The following is a 22,040-nucleotide window of genomic DNA, read 5'->3' on the forward strand; positions in this document are numbered from 1 at the left end:
AAACGAGTTACACTCCCTGTCGTTAACTGCCGACGAACTGGTTCACTCCCTGATCCGACCATCTGTCTATCTACAGATTAACGCCTCGGAGGAGAGTGAAATAAACTCAAGTGATCGCTTTAAATTTGCATGACCGGTTGGTTTGGAGATATGTGTCTCCTCATTTTCCGATCCGGTAGGTAAGTCAAATCACTCACGTATCAAGCACTCGAGGGTCTCACCTTGTCATAGGTTTATTTTGTGTTGGTGAAGGCGAGGTGATAAGAGCGACACTAGTTGGTAAATCTAGCGCGGTATCGCCTCTAAGCGCAAGGCTGCGGACTGGCGCGCAGTCTTCTCGCTTTCATAGAGCGCCTGTGAGATTAAAACGGTAATTTAACATTGCTGAGAAAATAGGATAAATGTGTAAAGCAAGTCTCTTTAGTGCTTTCAATCATATATTTTGTATTTTTCATGACTAAAATCAATTTCTTAAAACACGGGGTTATACATTTTGACACTTATAAAAATACAGTACGAAAACGAAATATACAAACTTAACTTTTTAGCGTAGTATTAAATTTATTTCGTGATCATACACCACTGGGATATTTTAAACAATTTTCAAATCGCGTGGTTTTCTCTAAAGTTTTGTCCACCGCATGTGTGTCCTTATGTGGTCCTTATTACATTTGCATGCGTGGGTGGAGAAGTGAATTAGTTAATTGGCTTAGGGTTACTAATTTTTTTTTCAACATGTGAAATCAAATATTGCTTAATTATAAAAACGAAAATAAATTTAGTTTTTAAAAATTTAATTTGTGATACCCGGTATCAGGGAAGATAACGTATTTGAATCTTGCTGGTGGGAAAAGTCTGATTTTTTTTTGAGCCAAATAAAAATTTAGGATGCAAATAAATCACGGTAAATTTCACGAGAAGGTGTGACTCCGTGAGAAGTGAACCGACAGCCAGTAACCGACTGGATCCAGGTAGCGTGTACTTGCGCGGTTCTTCCGGCGAGGTCTCCGCGGCAACTGACGTGTGGGCGTGGCTTCAGCTGGCGCGCGCGAGAGAGACGGAGATACAGGAGCCCGCGCACCTTCCATGCGACCACGTGCAGCTTCGAAGCCGCGTGAGGAGTTCATGGCCAGCCCTCGATAGTTCCTGCTTGAACCTGAGGAGCTAACAGCCTAAAGCAACAATTATCATTAAAAATTTGTGGTACACAGGAAAGAAAAATTTCCGTACTTTTACAAAACCTTCATTTTGAAACCAGTTGTCATGTAGTAGTTTGCAAATGCTTCAAGAAAGATAAGGTAATTTTGTGCAACACATGGCTATGGTTACTTTTTGCATATATAAGATACTAGCAGCAGTACCCGGCTTCGCCCGGGCTGAACACCGGGTGATATATTATCCGCGAGCTACAGCAAAATGGATAGCGATATGTCCAGTGTGGTGGACATTAAGAAATGACACACAATTACTTTTTTTGTGTATCTGTAACCTATGATTTTCTGTTTACCCATGGCGATCGGTTGAAAGGTTTAGAAGTTGTTGCGCTACAGCGCCATCTAACGGCGAGTTACAAAAGAATGGATAGCATAAAAACCTTCTCCATGATTTAAACACTTCGCTGTGCCAACTTTCATGGCGATCGGTCAAACAGTGTAAGAGTTTATCGTCGTCATACATGCCAACATCCAATTATATATATTCTTATATTTCGAAATTTTGGGGCTTTCACTTTTGAGAAGGAGGGGGGGGGGGGGGGGTATGGAGGTTCAGGACCTCGAATGGTTTGGAACACTCCATCTCGAAAGAAATATTTCAAATTCCTGAAATTTTCGAAATTTAGGGGCTTTGTCCCCAGAAGGGGAGGGGTGATTTTGAGGAGCCTGAATGGCAGGGAAACACTAAAATACGAACAAGAATGATTTTTTAAATTTTTTAAATTTTGGAGTTTGACCCCTTAAGTTGGGGGGGGGGGGGGGGTGATGTTGAGGACCCCGAATTGCTCGTGAACACTCCAAATCGAAAGAAAATAGATTTTTGAAATTTTGGGAGATTTTTTAATTATTGGGTCTTAGACTCCTTGTGGGGGGAGGGTAGTTTGAGGACCCCGAATGGCTTGGAAACACTCCAAATAGTAAAAAAGTATTCTTAAATTTAAGAAATTTTTCGTAATTTTGGGCTTTTGAATTCCCCCCCCCCCCCCTCAAAATTGGGTGAGAAGTCGACTTTGGGTGAAAGTTCCACCATCCCCCGGACACTTTAGTTCGTAATGACTTAATTTAATACAATTTTCTCCAATTTTTCGAAATTTTGTGGCTTTCACTTTTGAAAAAAAAGGGGGGGGGGGGGGGGTGAAGGTTCAGGACTTCGAATGGTTCGGAACACTCCATGTCGAAAGAAATATTTGAAATTCATGAAATTTTCGAGATTTTGGGGCTATGTCCCCAGATAGGGAAAGGTTAATTTTGAGGACCCTGAATGACAGGGAAACACTAAAAATCGAAAGAGAATGATTTTTAAAATTTTCTACATTTAGGGTTTTTGACCCCTGAAAAGGGGAGGGGGTTGATTTTGAGGACCCCGAATGGCTCGTAAACACCCCAAATCGGAAGAAAATAGATTTTAGAAATTTTGGGAAATTTTTTAATTATTGGGTCTTTGACTCCTTGTGGGGAGAGGGTAGTTTGAGGACCGCGAATGGCTCGGAAACACTCCAAATAGTAAAAAAGTATACTTACATAATAATTTTTTTTAAATTTTTCGAACTTTTGGGGTTTTGCATTCCCCCCCCCCCCCCTTTCCCCCCAAGATTTGATGGGGAAGTTGATTTTGGGTAAAAGTTCCACCATCCCCCGGACACTTTAGTTCGTAATGACTTAATTTTAATACAATTTCATCCAATTTTTCGAACTTTTGCGGCTTTCACTTTGGGAAAAGGGGGGGGGGGGGGTTGCGGATATGGTTGTTCAGGACCTGGAATGTTTCAGAACACTCCATCTCGAAAGAATAGATATTTGAAATTCCTGAAATTGTCGAAATTTTGGGGCTTTGTTCCCAGAGAGAGGCGGGGGGTTTAAAGAATCTGAATGGCTCGAAAACACTTAAAATCGAAAGAGAAAGATTTTAAAAAAATTTTAAACTTTCGAAATTTTGGGGCTTTGACCATCTGGGGGGGGGGGGGGGAGATGAGGACCCCGAATGGCTCGGAAACACTCCAAATCGAAAGAGATATAAAGGAATATAAGAATGTATGCATTTACTGTACTCCTATCTACCATAATAACAATATTGACAAAGAGAAAAACTTATTACCTACCTATGAATAATTTTCTAAATAAATTAATAAATAACTCTATGTTTAAGAATTTACGTACATACATAATATAAAACTTCAAACTATACACACCGAAAAAAAAAAAATCTAAGGATGTTTGTGTCATAAAGTTTTAAACATTTGTAAGATTTGTTTATATGTAAAACTGTGGTGGCCATATTCCGCTTATCCAAAGTAGTATAGAAATTAATAGAGATATCACTCCCTGTACACACCAAAAATATTTGAATTAAGTAAAAAAAAAAAAAAAAAAAAACATAGTCCAAAATGAAACAAAAAGTATAAATAACAACTAATTTGACAAAAAAATGTATACAACTGGAATGACAATGTTAACATCCACCTGAAATTTAATAGAAGTAGGTAGGTAAGAATATATATAAGAAATTAATTAGAATAGTTACGTGTATTTGCCATCTTCCTTTATTTCATATTAAACATTATGTTTGGTTCAGTGTGAGATAATTTTATTTATGTATGTTTTAGTTTCATTTAATTTCTTATATATATTCATAATGAAACAAAGTATAAATAATGACCAATTTGACAAAAAAAATAATTGTACAACTCGAATGACATTGAAAACATACACGTAAAATTTAAAAGAATTATGAGTGCCCTAGGTAGGGAGAAAAAATATATATAGAAGAAATTAAATAAAAAAAATGGGTGCGTGTACTTAGGTACGCGCATGAGAAGTTATACTTCTTTGGCATCATTAAAAAATAGTTTTTAATTGCATGCAAAAATATTGCGTGGAGTCCCTCCGCGTGGAAGAAGAGAAACTTCGTAATGTAGAAATGAAACAGGAAGGGGTAGAAATTGATTTTTAGTGAAATCATATTGTATCAAATCAAACTAAAAAAATAAAGGAAATAAATTTGTAACTATTCTTAGATTGATCTTCAGAGAGAGAGAGAGAGAGAGAGAGAGAGAGAGAGAGAGAGAGAGAGAGACATATTGAATGTCTATAAAACTAAGTTTTTTATGAGAGCAGATTTTCATGAAATAAATCATGATATCATTCAACGATAAAAGCTGGTTATTTAATTAAGCGGACGGGTTCGCCTCAAGGAGAAAATTGACGCGGCGAGACCTCGTGGACATAGAGAAATGACACACACTCACTATTTATGTGTCTATGAAACATGATTTTTTTCTGAAATTTAAATTGTAATATACAAAAACCGTATTGAAAATTGAAACAAATATGGCGACACTATAAAATGTCAAGATCTTTATTTTTTTCTTACTCTCTTCTTAGTTCCTTACAATAGCAAAACGTAACTTAATGGCTTGAAAGCTATTGCTCGGCAGACACAGAGGAATGACACTAACAGTTTGTGTATCTATGACACACATTACATAAAATTAAGATATATATTTTTAACCCGTTTAAAATTTATTTTTTTTAGACAAAAGATAGCCTATGTCCATCCCCAGGATATAATCTATCTCCTTGCAAAATTTCATTACGATCCGTTCAGGCGTTTAGCCGGGAAAAGGTAACAAACAAACAGACAAACAGACAGACAGAGTTACTTTCGCATTTATAATATAAGTAAGGATGTTTTCACAAAAATTGTCACATAATTATATTTTAATTGTTGTTTAATTTCAAAATAACATTTTTATACCCTAGAGAAAAATTGCAAAATTAAATAATTGGGCTTTATATTTGTTATATGTGCGCAATTCATACTGAAAAGCTATTAGGGGAATTGTTTCTACTGACTTTTAATTATTGTACTTAGGTACGGGTACAACACAAAGCATAAAAGCCCGGGTAAGAATCCGGAACCAGTATTACTGCGAACACTATTTTGTAGTGATACTGTTGTTTTCGTGTAAAGGAACGAAAAAAATTTTTCTGTTATTTTACATGCATAATTCTGTTCCATTTGAAGAAAATATTTAGTGTACGGATGCAAAAAGCGTCCCGATGCAGTCAGCTCCGTACGTGTGTAAATATGAAAATAATTGAAGCTCGCAGTATTATCGTAATACCTCAATTGAACGAAATAAAAAAAGATTTGTCAGTTTAATTATAAAATTTAAATAAATTGTAGTTTATTTAAAAAAAGGAATATTTTTTATCAATGAATGTGCCAATGCTGCAGATCTCAACAATACTGATTGTGCAAGAACAAACATTCAGAATCAAAGAAAACGGTAAGACTAACGAGGATGGTCGAGAATATTCCAAAAAAGGGCTTGTACTCCAGCAAAGAACTGCCGAGAGAGAGAGCTACGGGAGCAATTAAAACGATCTGTGGCGGAGGTATTTCTAAATGCCAGCGCGCACAGCCAGCCCGCAATTTCTACCAGCGTGGCAAGTGCAATCAGAGCGAGTGTTAAGCCCCCCCCCCCCCCCCAACACACACACACACACAATCAGTCCGGATTCACAGTTCGGAATTATCAGTTGTAACTTCACAGTCGGAACCGCCGTGTGTGAGCAAGGACGGTGGACTGATCAGTCGGAACCGATTGACTGACGAACGTGGATCAAGATCACTCGGTCCGAACTGCCGTGTGTGGAAACAGCGTCTCGCCAGTCCAAACGAGACTGATCGCGTGAGTTTGGACTGTCAGTTCAGGCTGAGCAGTCCGTACTGGGAGCTGGACAGATTCAGTGACTGACACAGACGATGGGTGCATCTAGGCGAGGGGACTCATTTCCCCCACAGCCCTGACCCCCGCTTCCGTTGAAAAAAAAAAGGGGGGGGGGTTGCATCATGGTTCACGACCCTCCTCTCAGGGGGGAGGTCATTTGCCCCCGATTTTTTTTAAGACGGCGAAATTGAAGTACGTTGATTTCAACGTGCTTCTCTAGGCATTCGTGCACAATCGGACCCCTAGCAGGGTGGGGGTGTTTTCCTCCCCAATTTTCGGGTCATTAAAAATTGACTTTTTGGTGCATTTTTGGAATTTATAAAAGAAAATTCAATATGAACATAAAAGTATAAAATAAAATTCTTTTTTTAAAAAAACAAAAAGAAACTTTTGTTTGATTCATGAACTAACTTGTAACCAAACTATTTTTTAAATTTTATTTATTTATTTAACGGCGATAGAATAATCTACTTAGTGTGTATAAAGTATTTTTTAAAAATAATTTTTATAATTAATCTTGTGGTGCATTTTGATGAATTCATACAAAATTTAATTCAATATGAACTTAAAAATAAAAAAAATTATAATTTAGAAACTATAAAATACCTTTTCATTGTTCCATAAAATAAAAGTAAAAAATAATAATATTTCAGTATAAGTAATGTGTTCAACAGCGATAGAATTATCTACGACTCGGTGTAATGTTTTTTTTAATAAGCTTAATATAAGGATCCAGTAGTAAACCAAAAATAATAATTTTAATGAAATAGAAGCGTGGAGCGCTCTCTTCTTTCATTTTCATAATGATCATTCTAAAGAATATAAATTAGTGATAGAAAATTTAGGACAACTTATATCAAGCATCTCACGGTTATTTTCATTGAAATTAATTGTTTTGTTCAATACTTTATTTTCTTTTTAATTTATTAAATATTACATTATAAATATTCATAGTTTATTCTGTAATGTTAAACAAATTACTCAAATTTAAAAATTATTACATTTTTTTTTACTTTTGAGTTAATAAAACAATGAAAGCGTGATTTTAGTTTTTAAAAATAAAATTTTAATCTATTTTTCAAACCAAAAGTTGCACTTCAATAGATAACTGTTTATTTTTTCTCTAAGTTATAAAAGAGCAGTGTTTTTTACGGCACAAATCACCCAGAACTGAAAACAATGAAAACTTTGCAAAAAAAAAATGTTAAAATATCATTTAAACGAATCTAATCAAGTGGATGGGTGAATATTTAAAATTTGATTAATTATTACTAATAATAACTATTAATATAATCACTCTTACGATATGGAAAATTGTACCTTAATTATACATTTCAAATTAAGATTCATTTTTTTCAAAAATACTCAAATAAATTATGTGTCTATAATGAAGTAAAAAAGGAGTAAGTTTTCATTTTAATCATTCTGTGGACATAATTCAATTAAATGGAAGTGTAAATGTCAGACATGACAAAATATAAATTAAAGTTAAATACAAATGCGCGTGTTTCACAAATTTTAAAATAGGCTATCTCAGAAAATGAAAACAAAAAAGTAATAAGTGTCATTTTTCAAGGTAATATCTCCAAACACACTAAAACCAAAGTTATAACATTGGCGAACTTAAACTTTATTTAAAATTAATAAATATTTATTTTTTACAACAGTAAGAGGCGCGGTGGTTGAGTGGTTAGAACGTTTACCCCTATCGGAGTCGAACCCGGATTTTCGCAAATGGGAAATGTGGCGGACGATGTCATATGGGTTTTCTTGGGCATCTCCCGTTTCTCCAACAGTTCGTACCCCATCTCATCTCCCCTCATGCATTTTCCCTCGGATGGGCAGCCGGATCCTATGAGTGTCAGCCCCATTCCATCGATGTAGACCCTGCCTCAGGCTGGACACTGTAGATCCTCAAGGTACTTCTTCAATATTACCAATTTCAACCTTATGTAGTTCTGTGAAGAATGAAAACTGAAATATATCTGATATTAAATGTGATTTTTATTAGTTAAATGTATTGGAATTATTCACAAAAACGTTTGACCGTGGTGCAATATCAGCAAAATCCTAAAGTTTCCTCGAGTAAAGCCACGGGTAGCTAGTAAACTATATTACTATTTAAATAATATACTGTTATATATAAACTAACCCTATGTGTATATGCACATGCAATGCTGATGGTCAAAATGGTATTTATTCAGCAATATAATAAAAAAAAGTTCTCCATAAAGTCTTTCAGTTGTCTTTATTATGCGTTTGCATTTATTATTCATTATAATGAATGTCATAACTTTTGGAATATGTATCGTGCTAAATGGAGAAAAAATTTTAATGTTAGCTTAATTATTTGTTGAAAACAGTGATTTACGCCATTGTGGTATTAAAGTGTCATATATTTTGAAAATAATTAACATAATGATACATGACTTGATGTAAGTTTTTGGACATACGCCATTGCTTAGCAATGGCGTATATCCAAAAACTTACATCAAGTCATGCACTGCCATTGCACAAATCTTTTAAAGATAACATAATGATACATGTTTATTGCGAAATTACATTGTAAAACAATTAATTATACAGCCTTAAACTGTAAAATAAAACACTATTGTAATATTTCCAGGAATTTTAATGCAGTTTTTTAAAATATTGTGTAACTGAAGTTGCAGACAACTTGAATCATGGAAGAATAGATCATTATTTTATTTGTGCAAATTGAAAGACAGGGAAAGCATCGCTGACCTACATAATCACGTCAAAGTTCACATGAAAGATAATGAAAGTCAGGCGTTTGATATTTGATGAAGGAGGATGAAAAAACCCATTAATAATGTATGTATAAAAGTGACAGAAACTTGTAATTTCGACATCGTTTCCTTTCTGCAACAATATTTCAAATCTATATCTATTGTAAGTTACTACACATAAAAAAAATTCTTCACAAGACTTTCCTTCTCGAAGACATAGGTCAAAGCAGAGACTTACTTCCAGATATTTAGCTCTTTTAATAGCTTAAATGTGCAACAACAATGAAAACATAGAGACTACTGACGTACATAAAATATTGGTTCCGCAAAGCTTTTCGTCAATTTTTTAAAATTTTCGTGGGCTGTACTAAGACCATCATTTCATTTATTTGTATGTTTTTTAATTAAACGTCTGCGTAACAAATGTAACAATAGTGTTTTAAATAAATAAGCAGTTAAAGTAGGTTTTTATTGTTCAATACCTCAAATATAATTTTCAACAAAAAAATTATAACTGCAATACAATTCTCTTGATTATCATAACTAACTCAATAGTCAAAATGATTAAATAGTCCAGTCAAGAATTTAGCTTTTAACAACCAAATAATGCTTTCATTTTAGCACAAAAATGTAAACACTTAAACAGTGTATAATGTTACGACAGTATTGTTTTGTTTGCAAAACATTTAACCAAAGCTTTCGTAAGCAATTTTTAAATACAATTACGATATATATTTAGGTGTATTATTAATTTGATTTTATTACTATCGTTATAAAACTTATTTCTTTAAAACTGGTGCAACACGGATTTTGATACTATGAGTATTGACTATATTCCAGTTTTTTACTGCTTATTTCCCAACTTCAAACATTAAAAGGATTATTGAATAGTTCTTACATACGGAAAGTTTAATTTAACATTTTTGTGAACATACGCCTTTGACAGGTACATAGTTTCTGTTAAAATAACTCAATAACATTAAAATAAATATTGGCAAACAGATGAACATACAAACACTTATAAAGCAAGTCAAAATCAACCGATTTCAAAAAATTATTAAGAACATAAGACAGCATAGAAAATTCCAACTGTGCCTAAGAACGGGAACAGATCTCAGTTTCCGAAACGTTGCACTCTTGTCTTGGGAAGCCTGATTTATTTGTCTGTGTTATCGTCGTGGGGTTCAGAATATGTATTTTGTCACATCACTGGGTTTGCCTGTGCTTCTCTGTGTTGTTCATATTATCTGTCAAGATTCAATGATGGGATCGTTTGTTTTTCACTGTGTCGTCCAAAATCGATTTTTTTTTCAATGTCATTGTTGCTACTGTATCGTTTGTGTTAGCCCAATATGTCCGTCTGAGCTGTATTATTTTTTGACTAACTCCTACCACGGTATGTTTTGTGCTCTCTAAGTTCTTTATATTTTTTTTAATTCGGCTGAAATTGACTTGTTTTCTATGTGTTTTCGTATAAATATTTTTTTGTCAATTACTGAGAATTTTTATGACATATAGAGTAACCAGAAATAACGCATTTAAACAGGTTCAGTTTAAATCATTTAAGAATTAAAAAAAACAAGCAAATGTTTTCTGATAAAATATATACGATTTTAAATTTTAATTGAGGAAGAGGGTATTAACAATATATATAGTAGCAATATAAAACGAGTATATAAATATATGTTAAATTATTGCTGATTGGTTTACTGAGTATAATTAAATGCACAAGAAGTGCAGGGAATGTTGCAGGGGTTGTTTGTGACGTCATGCAGGCAGGACCTCGTCGAAGGGAACGGCAGTGAACAAGTTGTCTATGATCGGCAGAAGGACGGGCTTAATCGCCTCCAACAACACGGGCTTCAACTCCGTCAACACCTCCTGCCAGTTCTCGTTCAGGAACAAGTTCATGTTGTCGCCTGGAAACAACACGGCATCCCCTGCGCGTCAGGCAACCGTCTCGACAGACAGCACCGGTCCTCTACCATGTAGGTCATATCACTTTGAACGGGGTCAACAATATTTAATTTATGTAGTTAAATGTTGACTTACAATTTAAAAAAAAACTTAAATAGCTATCCACTTAATTTCTGACTCTTTAAATTACATAAATTAGATGAATTACTTTCTCAAGACTGAATGACGAGCTTAAAATCACACGGGAATCTAATCAAAGAAAATAATTGCTCAAAATCGTCTTTAATTGTATATATTTTTTTTAAATATAATTTTTGCTGAGTAATTGTAAGTTTGAATTGTACTTCGCATAGCCACTAACACCTTTCTACGTTACTTGCCTAATATAATTTTCGTGTTTTGCTTTGATGACACAGTAAGGACCTTTTCAAGTACTGACATTTTATTATTTAGGTGTCATTTTGGTGACAAATTCATTTTATTAATGCTCAAGCATTTGACAAAATTTATTTCTTTGTACAAATCAATTTCATGGTTTTTGATATCTTGAAGTTGAGCAGCATAAAGACCTTGTAATTGAATCCACATATATTTACATTAGACGATTGTGTAATTACTTGAATTTACAGATAAAATTGCTTTGAATGCAAGAATTATGTTTTTATACAAAACATAAGTTTTAAAATAAATTATTATTAAAATAATAAAATGCATTATCTAAAAAAATTAAAATTTTATTTTTGTTTTACGTGGTACTAAAAAAACATATCCAATGTTTGGTTGACAAACATTAAAAATAAAATCCAATAAAAATGTATATATATTAATTGATAAATCCCACAAATATTATAAATGTGAAAGTTTGGATGGACGGCTGAACGGATCTGGATGAAATTTGGCCTACAGCTAGCTTATAACCTGGATTAACACATAGAACATATATTAATATGAAATTCCATCCCTAAAGGAGTTGAAAAGTGATTATTTAATTTTATAACAGAAAAAATCATAGGTCATAGACATACAAATAGTGAGTGAGAGTCATTTCTCTATGTATTCCACACGATCATACACATAGGAAGGTCTGGCAAATTCATATTTTGTTCCTTGGTGAGACCAGCTAGCAAAATAAAGGCGCTAATAACAGTTTTGTTCTTAACTCGTCAATAGATAGAGTTGCTTTGAATTTTAAACGCACCTTCGTTTTATGCGTTTGTCACGTCTTTAATTTTCGTTCGTTTGTGCCGTATGCGTTCCTATACCATTCATCCGATTGTGATGAAATTTTGGTGAGTTGCTATGCGCATGCCCGTGAAGGTTTCTGAGACTCTATAACTATTTTGCAATAGTTGGAGCACGAACCGTTTAAAAAATGTGTTTATTTCATATTATATAGCGGCACTTCGTCTGTTTTTGTTGTATAAGTGCGCACGCATAACACAATTTATTTAAATATAAAAGAGAGACAGAGATAGAGTGATATATGTATATAGAGTGAGATAGAGAGAGACAGAGAGATAAGTTGAGATAGAGCGAGGTATAGAGAATGAAATGGGTTAGATAAAGAGATATATAGAAGTATAGCTCTATAAAGAGATTTATATATAGAAGAGATAGAGAGAGCGGGAGGTATATACGTATACATGTAGATATAAAGAGATTAATAGAGATAGAGAGATTAATAGATGTATAAAGATGTAGATAAAGATAAATATATTTTTAGAGAGATAGATAAATGATTTGTTTCTGTGTAACTACTTCTAACATATTACAAAACAAAACTGAATGAGGCAATGCAATGCATGCCGAGCATTAGCTAGATAATGGAATCTTTTCAATATTAGTAATCTCTTATTTTTCAGCTTTTTTCTATAGTTCTTTATAGAGACCACAAATTTTTAGATACATACAGGTAAATAATTATACACTGGCAGAACAACATCTGTTGTGATCTGAAATTGTTATAAATTATTTTGCACACTTGACATTCAAATTAATAAGACAATTACTAACTACATCTGATTTCGAAACAGGTCCCCTTCACCCTGTTTTCAACCCGGGCAACGCCGGGACTGCAGCTAGTATTTTATAGATTTCAAATTACAAAACTATTAGTATTTAGTTATCAGCCCACCTCTAATAATCTCATATGTTGCTACAAGAATTGAAACTCGTGTTACATAACATATATCTTACTTACACATTTGCTGCTAGACTCACCCAAAGTTTTGTCTCCGTTGAATAGATTTTTGAATTCAAAGATTGCCTTTGTAATCTTAAAGTGAAGAGAGCTGTCATGAAGCTTCATGTATTCCTTGCCATCTTCCTTCTTGGCCAGGTCGTAACTGATTTTGATCATGACTTGAGTGTTTTCTGTTAGAAAATTATAATCCTATTAATTTAATTTGTGATACACCGTACAACTATTTACTAAAATAAACCAATTAACATAAAATCTTAAAGCTTAGAATATCATCAACACTATTTATTACAGTAGAATGTTTTGGGATTTAAATCATTAATTATTAATGTCAATAAACTTAGGATGTAAAATATAATATCTATAAATTATAGTTACCGGATTCTTGTAAGTTACCATAGCTAAGAGTACTACTAACCAAACCTTACATTCATGTCACCATCTCCTTTGATGGGCAGGATAAGGACCTGTCCAACTATCTTGTACTTTGATTCGAACGTCAGCGCCGGGACTTTTATAAGAACTTCAATTCCAATATCTCTCTGGTTCACGCCAAAACTGGGAACAGTAATAGTTTTCTTCACTTTACACTCCTTAATAGAATTTGTAATCTAAGCAAATATTATTTTTCACCTACTATTTCTACATCAAATAGGATAAAATAACAAAACAGTATTAAAACTGTTGTACATAGGGATAATGACAAAGTACACTAATGTATAGATATTTATGAAATGTTCATATCTGAAATTCACTGTTTATTTTTTCATTGCTTTTACCACCACTGAGTATGTTGGGCTGAATTCGGGAGATAGTGGGTTTGAGTCTATCTGCCAGAACTGTAGATACTTTTCTCTCAACTTGTATTACACCCTCACACTTATTGTTTTAGGGAACTTTTAGGGCATTTTTTTTAACAGGTTTCCTCCTCATTTTCTACCTTATAAAGGGTTGGCCACAAATTGTTTAAGAACTGTTGGTCTGTAACCAAATACAAAACTACTTTACAAACAAATGTGATAAATAAACACATATTAAATTACTTACTTCACAGACTTCAATTCAACGTCATTCAGACCCGTCAAGTCCAAGTCGTCAAGAGCCAAGGATATCTTTACAGGACCTGTTCCTTGAGTGATTTCTATGTGCTTCAGGTGTAAAGGATCCAGGACAGGGATGTGATATTTCGCATCTCCTGAAACAATTTGTATTTTATCATGAAAAATAGTAGTCCAAAAATGTTAGTAACAACGTAACTTATTAGGGTATTAGGTTAAGATTTCACAAACAACATACAATAATCTCTAAGGTATACAAGATTCCAGTCAATACGTACTTGATGAATGATAATTTTACTCCGTTAAAACTTCTGAAGTTTAAAAAAAAAATTGAATTATACTACGAATATTTATAATATTATTCCTTCGGGAAAATTGTGCCGGAAATTAGGTATTTCGGCATGTTTTTTTTAATTGTTATTATAATTTTAAATTTTGTTGGAAATTTTATTTTTCTTTATAAATTGGTTCCAATTGGGTGATTTACACTTTGTTAGGCTGGTGTACTCTACGTAGTTAAATTTTTGTGCCAGTAGACCAAGGCACCTTTTCTCAGGAACCAATCTGATCTTTTGCAGTCTAATGTAGACGTTAGCAACCCGTATAACATTTCTCCCGCCTACAGTCACGTTCCCGGCCTGTAACATTATTTCTCTGCATGACTAAAATCGCATAGAGCAACTTCTGGCCTGCAAGCTCTATTTATCAGATACCCACTGAGAGTAGCGAGTCTCGGCACGAACGAGGATCCCGTGGACCCCCGTTCCCAGCCATCGTTGTGTTTTTGTACCTGCTCACCCCCACACCAACCCTCCCTCAGTTCTGAGAATTTAGCCCAGGACCATTGACCTGATGTGAACCTGCCAGGCGGTAGCCAACTTCAAGTTCGATTTGCCATAAAAAATATGTGTGCAAGGATTGACCACCCACGACATCTAGTGGCAGAAATAGTAACGTCTGTTCTGGTCGCCAGCGAGTGGAGATGACGCCCGCGACACCTGTTGGCGATCTTGCCAACCTCCCCCCTCTGTCTCCTTTAGGCCGCCATAATGCAGCACCGGCTACTCCATAGGGCCCTATGCTTCCTCCTCGCGGCCTGTAAAAGTCAATTGTATGTTGCTTTCTGTGCCTGACGGTAGAGACCGCAGCAGTCGCCTTTTGGCGCAAACAACTGAAGTCGTGCTTACGACCACTCGGTCACCTCCGGATGTCTTCGGCCCAGAGACGGACCTGCCCCCTCTTTTCCCTATGGCCTACCACCCATTTTAATTATGAGTTTTGTCCGCCATCACGGCACTTGGTACTCTGACTTCGGCTACTTATCGCGTCATCTCGGCGTCACCTCCACTAAGAGGCTTTTCATGGCAATGACGAACTCGTGGAAATAAGGAATGTAGTCAGGTGTGTTAAGAGATGTGATCCCAAGCTCAAAATTCAGTAGTAGCCAGTCAGTAGTAGTGATTAGAAAACAGGTCATGTTTTAATTTAAAGTTTATTAATTTTTTTGATCTTACTAAGTGAATTTTTATGCTGCGTCATCCCCGCAATTCTCGGTACTCGCCGTTCTGATGTCGGCGCGAGGTATATCCTGAGCCCAGGAGCTACACCCTGTTTGGTGAGTTACTTCGGTATATTTTTCCTCCCTAAATTCCCGTTTGTTGGCCTTTTCGCGCCGACTGTGTTTGACTGTCTAGAAGCAGGTCTAATTCGTTTGGAATTTGGCTACAGGGTCCAAAATTTGGGCGCCGAAATTGCACCCATCATGTTGTGCAGGACCTCCAGCTTCAAGTCCCTTTAAGAAGAGCTTCCCCCGGCCAGATGTCCAAATTGAAGCCCCGGGTGATATTAAACATATAACTTCTCCCTACCGCCAACGAAACAAATTATATAACAGCAAGCAGTGCCATAGAGAACTTACCAAATAAAAATATGTGAAATTGTTACGGTAATGAGTGGACGAACCTAACCTGCTATAAAATGTCATTTGGTGTTGTTAACAGTATAGTTTATCGTGTTTTAATAATATCGGGCTGCCCCCCCTTTAATACCTTTAATATATTGTGAATACCAGGTTATTGTGAACTCAAAACGAAAGATTTAATTTGCCTTTTTAAATAAAACAGGGAACCTATAGACCAATCTACTTATGTAGTGTTTATTTATTTATAATTTACCTTTATATATTTAAACGATCCACTAGCTCCCAAGTTGCTTGTGTGCAGGGAGTATAACATTGTCTTGTTCACCACCTAGTGCCCCCTCTGGTAATACTTGTATTTTTCTTTATTTTGCTCAGCTGTTTCCTAGGCCTTTTTTTTTATTAAATCTAAATAATATAATTTTAGGGCATGAGGGGCGTATCAAAATTCAGAACAAATATTTTTGTCCTTATTTTACCTGGCATTTTCAATTATAAATTTGTTATAATAACTTTATGAAAGATTTCAATTTTTCTGTTATCTGTACTAAATACCTAAATATCATTAAAGTGTAGAGATAATGTTATTCAGATCAAGGGGAATCTTTATCGAAATAATTTTTATTGTTATCATTTACCAGAATAATTTTATTCATTACCCAAAAATCTTAAATATTTATTCCTATGTTAACCCTACATTGTGGTATCCAGTTGCAGCAAGGATTTTGCTTCATGTGTTATCCATGTTGTCATTAGAGAAATATTGGACCAACAATAATTAGATTGCATTCATCTTTGCACTCTATGGCTCATGCTGTAAAATACTGCTAAATCTTACAGTGAAGTAGTCATTTTTTGGTAACATATGTACAGAATGTACCAAATTGCGAGGCAGAAATTCAAGGGGTTAGGAAGGAATGCCAAAAGGAGCAATTGTGCGATGGAAAATGGCTATGTCAGGAAACGAATCCCTGCAAAGTAACAGAAGCAAATAGTAGAGCCAACAATTTTCAAACTTGGCGTGCTTCAGACGGTTTTCTCCATTGGCTGAGGTGACACTGTGCCGGAAATTAGGTATTTCGGCACGTTTTTTTAATTGTTATTATAATTTTAAATTATTTTTGGAAATTTTATTTTTCTTTTTAATTTGATAAAAAGGGTTATTTACACTTCGTTAGGCTGGTGTATGGTACTTAGTTAAACTTTGTGCCAGTGGACCGAAGTACCTTGTCTCAGGGACCAATCTGATCTTTTGCAAGTCTAAGACGTCGCCAACAGCCCGGTTAACATTTCTCCCACTTACAGTCATGTTCCCGGCCTGTAACATTATTTCCCTGCATGACTAAAACTACATACACCAGCTCTGGACGTGTCGTTACCGTTCCTCAGAGACGAGATTACCATATCTTTTATTGTCATGCATACTTCTTAGGTTCACTCCTCGAAATTCACATCAGGAGGCTCGTTCCCAGCCCCGTTGCATTTTTTGGCCACCCCCCACCCCCTCAGTTCTGAGAATTTGGCCCAGGATCATTGTCCTGACGTGGACCCGCCAGACAGTGACCGACGTCAAGGACAACTTGCCATAGAAAAAAATACGTGCAAATATGGACCACACACGACATCTATCTGCAGGAATAATAACTTATCCTCTTGTCGACAGCTCGTGGAGCTGACGCCCGCGACACCTAGTGGTAACTTTGCTAACCTCCCAGCTACCTTCCCCTGTAGGCTGCCAGAGAGCAGCACCGACTGCGCCACTAGCCCCAGGCTGTAGCAAACATCTCGGGCGAGTCGATCCCTATTTGTTTCAGACGCCCCTCAACAGGTAGCGCTAAAATCGGACAGTGCTACCAACTTCGAGATATCGAAGTCAGAGTTTTTTTTTTGTGATTCCCACTCGGGGAACTTCGGAACCTTTCGGTTCGGACGCCCTAGCCTCCCCCTACAAACTTTTGATTGGGCATTACTTTTAATTACGAGACGCGTCTCCTTCGGCGGCAATTCGCGTTGCGATTCCAGACGGACTGTTTGAGATTATCGGCTGATCGACGAGACGCACTACAAGTCTTCCATCCGGCCGTAACCGACAATGTAGTCGCTTAGACAAGGGATGCTATCCCTGTAAATTTCTTTAAGTAGTTTAGTCTGTCTGTACAGTAATCAGAATAATAGTTATTTCTTTTAAATAATTTCTTATTTTTTTTTTAATAATGGAAACGTCCATGCCATCCCGCGTTTTCGCGAGCTCCTGATCCAGACTTGCGACGCTTCGGAAACTAGAAGTAAACTTCCATGTCTGGTGAGTTACTATCAGCATTATTCCCCAACCTCCCCTTATCTTTTGCGGGCATTTTCTGCCCAGTTTGCTAACAGGCGCCCTGGCACCAGGTTGACTACTGAGCTCCGGGAAGCGAATCACCGACCTCCGGTGCTCCAGCACATATGAACCCTTTTTGTAACTTTCTTTTAAATTACTAAGTTCGAAGAAATTAACCATAAAACATCGGTTCTGGACCTTCACAATCAGTATTGGGATTGTCATACAGCTTTGTGTGTTTTTTTAAAAATCTAACTGAGTTTATTTATTTATATTAGGTGAAACCTTTATAATATAATTAAGGGCCGGTCCATATCTTAATATATATCTGAGAGCTCTTTAATAATGTAATTGAGATTGTATGTTAACCAATTTTAATATCTGTTATTAGTTTCCCAAAATAAATATGGAGTAATTATATTCAGACTGAATCACACCTTTTTCTTTTCATTCCTCATGTCCTTGTGAAACTTAAAGATCCACCATTACAGCAGAATATAATGTTAATACTATTATTTATATACTTAATCTGATTTACCTATACTGCCTCAAAGTAACAAAAATGGTAATTAATGATCAAGGCTGTAATATAAATGGTAGCATTTAGTGTGTTTACCTGCTATAACAACACGCAATTGCAGCTCAGTGACGTCCAGAGTTGGCCAGCCGCAGTTCGGAGAACATCGTCCTTCGAGTTATGAAACTCCTAGTATCAGGCAGTTGCTGTTCAAGCCGTATGAATGACTTCCAATTTGGTAAAAGTCTGTTGCGTGAGCACCCTTGGTAAATTCTGCACTGCTCAATCTGGGCATCCCTGCGCATGTAGAGTCTGTCGTGCTGTTGTAGTTTGTTGAATCTGTAGTAGCAGTACTGTACTCACTTACCGTCAACACTGCGCCGATCGCCCTGAGCCGAACGTATAAACGTACCACAACCAAACAATTTCCCGTGCTGTTCGCCATTTGCTCGTCACCTTTAAACGTCCTGCGCCGCGATTTCACGTCGTCTTAGCCAGCGTAGAGTCCTCTGAAGCTCCACAAATTGATGCTACCTGGCAATTGTTTTGCTCCTGTGGCTCTACAGAGTTTCGTTTCCTGACGTGTTCCTCAACGAAGCAGACTTTTTTTAAGCGAAACTCCTTTGCAGAGGTGGCTACAATTTTCGAGCGTTACGAAAATTCCGATCGCATGAGGGGAATAGTTAGGTACGTGTTGGGGGAACCGGTAGAGGAGGAGACGGCAAGGTGAGAGGTTGAAATGGCGCAGGGTACTTGCATTCTGGCACTCTTGCATAATTGCACATTTGCATACTCCACTCTTGCATACTTGATCACTTGCATGCTTACAAACTGACATACTTGAGCAAAAGCATAAGTTAGCTCTCGTATACTTGCATATACTTCTTTAATCTGTGACATCAGCCAAAAACAATTTATGTTTCTTATACCATTATATAATACGCAAAAAAATTTCACTTCTATCTTGCAAGGATTCCACGCACACATTTTCCCCCTTGTCTTTCTGCCGAAAACTAAATAAATCCTCCGCAAGTTGCGAAAAACTTGTACATATTTTTTTAAAATTTGCTTAAGTAAATACACTGTTTAAATATGACAGTATATGTTTATACGATTAATTCAACTCACCTTTCAGCAGGAATGGAATCGCTGTGATCCCATTCTTCAAAGCACAGGAGTTTAGTTCGGGATCACTCCTGGAGCAAGGTTTGAGGTATGGTGCTGGAAAGAAACAGCAGTGTTCATGTGTTGAAAGAGGAGTCACTGCCAAAATTATTTTGAATTTTAGTCACAACATTAAAAATAAAACAAATTTTTCTTATTATAGATTTTTAATTATTGCAAACTGTTTGACCCGTAAAATAACAAAAAATATATTTGCAATAATACAACATTCATATCATTATAAGCTAGCCAGATTGGTAGAAAACCGATAAGTTTTTATAAGAATAATAAAAATATATTAATATAATTGTTACAAAAAAAATACATAGACCTAAATTTTCTGTAAATTTTAACGGCCATTCAAAATAAATATGAATAAAAAATTAAAATATAATATACCTGTATGTTATAATATTTTAAGGTATAATACATTATCATTATCAATATTTAATAATAATTTAATGTAATTGTGAAATATAATTTTTAAATTATTAATTAAGCATTAATAAAAATAAATAAATATTAACTATAGGCATACAACAGATAATTATTAATAAACTTTAATTTCTTGTGTAAATCAATGTTGCTGTGGAACTATTGATTAAATATCAGTCACATTAATTAATTTTTTGAACAAAATTTATTATAGGATTAAAATATTAAATAAAATTTATTTTTAAGGGGAAGGTAAAATATGGTCGTAAATAAGAATGAGGTATTATTTAAAAATTGTTTTTTTTTTATATGCGTCTTACAGATTATAAAAGAAGAAGAAGAAATAAACTGAGTTTAACCTTATCCGAGTTTAACCTTATCCAAGGTTATATAGGGTAAAGCCCGAATAATTCCTGAAATAAATTAGAATCTGGTGGTTATCCGTGTACAACTAGGTCTACCCAACGCTGACGGTAATTTTATGCGCTGCGACATTTTTTTTAACGTTCAATTAGGTTAGATTAGGTTAGGTTGGGTTAGCTTAGGTAGGGTATCAAAAAAAAATTATCAAGATTTTAATCTATATAACATCAGCGTTGGGTAGACCTAGGTGTACACGGCTAAACGCCGCATTAAATTTTTTTTTATTTGCTATTCTAAATTTATACAACTATCTTGGATGATGCTAAGATAACCCGGGTGAACCTAGGTTTTCTTCTTCTTATGGATGGCATTACCCGTAACATAATTATTGCATATTTATTATGTTGGGTTTCCCAGCGTGGTGAAATAATTTAATCTTCTGTTGTTTCCAGGTTGGTTCCGCTATCAGTTTTCATGTGCTGTGTCGGAGAGCATACTCACGCAGTCTGGAAGCCGCTTGGAGCGAACCCCCCACCAGCGCAGCCAACACCGCGACATTCACGGCGCACTTCATGTTCTCGGCCGTTGGCTCGACAGGACTGTTGCTGCGCCTCAGTGGTGCCAACCCGAGTCCCGATCCGCTGCTTATATACCCCGAGTCCCCGCACAGCGCGCAACGACGTGCGACATTCACGTCAGTTCTTTACAGCGATTTGTTGCATCTGTGCGCGCGACGGCATTGCGCAGACGGCGATTTCACAAGTTGCCGTGGGGAAAGAGCAAGGAAGTTAACATTTTATTTCGCGGAGGAGACGATAAAAACAAGTACAAAGTGGCTTAAAAAACTCCATTAACATTCATTTGCCCTTGTAATCCCGTACAATTATTATTGTTGCAAATGACAAAGACCTGGAAAGCAACCGTGACTTGCTACGAGCGTGTTTTCTGCAACTACGTTATATAGCGAAATTAGATATTCACTATCTATTGAATGTAGATGATCACATGGAAAAAAAGAGTTTTAGGAATTTTAATACACTGAAAGAAATTAGTAATAAGGTGTAATATACTTTTTTGAGCATAAATGATGAATTTACCAATATTTACTTTAATAAATCCCTAATTGAAACCATTTTTACTTCTGGTTTTATTTAGGTGCATAAATTAAATAAGATTTTAGTTTAATAGAAAGTTTTTTATGAAATGTATTTTTGTGAGGAATTTTTTTTTACTGTAATATACGGACCAAGAAAAGTTTGTGCGTTAGGTAGCATCATTTGGTTAAATTTGAAAAATAAATAAAATGTTCACTCATATTTCATAAATGAAAAATGGTTAACAAGAATTGTTTTTAGAGAATATACGTTCAGGTCCAAAATGAAAAAAGAATTACAAAAACCCGTGTTATAATTATGCATAAGCGATAATGCAGTTGTAATCGGTTGAAATTA

The 22,040-nt window shown here is 35.5% G+C and overlaps 1 protein-coding gene across 1 annotated transcript; it reads right to left on the reverse strand.

The window, feature by feature from the left end:
• Nucleotides 1-8,561: 8,561 nt before the first annotated feature.
• LOC134531966 (protein takeout-like) lies at nucleotides 8,562-21,311 on the reverse strand. Its single transcript, XM_063368066.1, has 6 exons — nucleotides 21,091-21,311; nucleotides 19,756-19,848; nucleotides 13,862-14,009; nucleotides 13,233-13,372; nucleotides 12,835-12,987; nucleotides 8,562-10,616 (listed from the first exon to the last, which is right to left on the reverse strand). Exons 1-6 carry the CDS (start codon nucleotides 21,161-21,163, stop codon nucleotides 10,465-10,467), a joined length of 759 nt encoding a protein of 252 aa, XP_063224136.1. The 5' UTR covers nucleotides 21,164-21,311; the 3' UTR covers nucleotides 8,562-10,464.
• Nucleotides 21,312-22,040: the final 729 nt, after the last annotated feature.

The sequence above is a fragment of the Bacillus rossius genome, chromosome 5 (assembly GCF_032445375.1).
Source record: "Bacillus rossius redtenbacheri isolate Brsri chromosome 5, Brsri_v3, whole genome shotgun sequence".
NCBI classification, from domain to species: Eukaryota; Metazoa; Arthropoda; class Insecta; order Phasmatodea; family Bacillidae; genus Bacillus; species Bacillus rossius.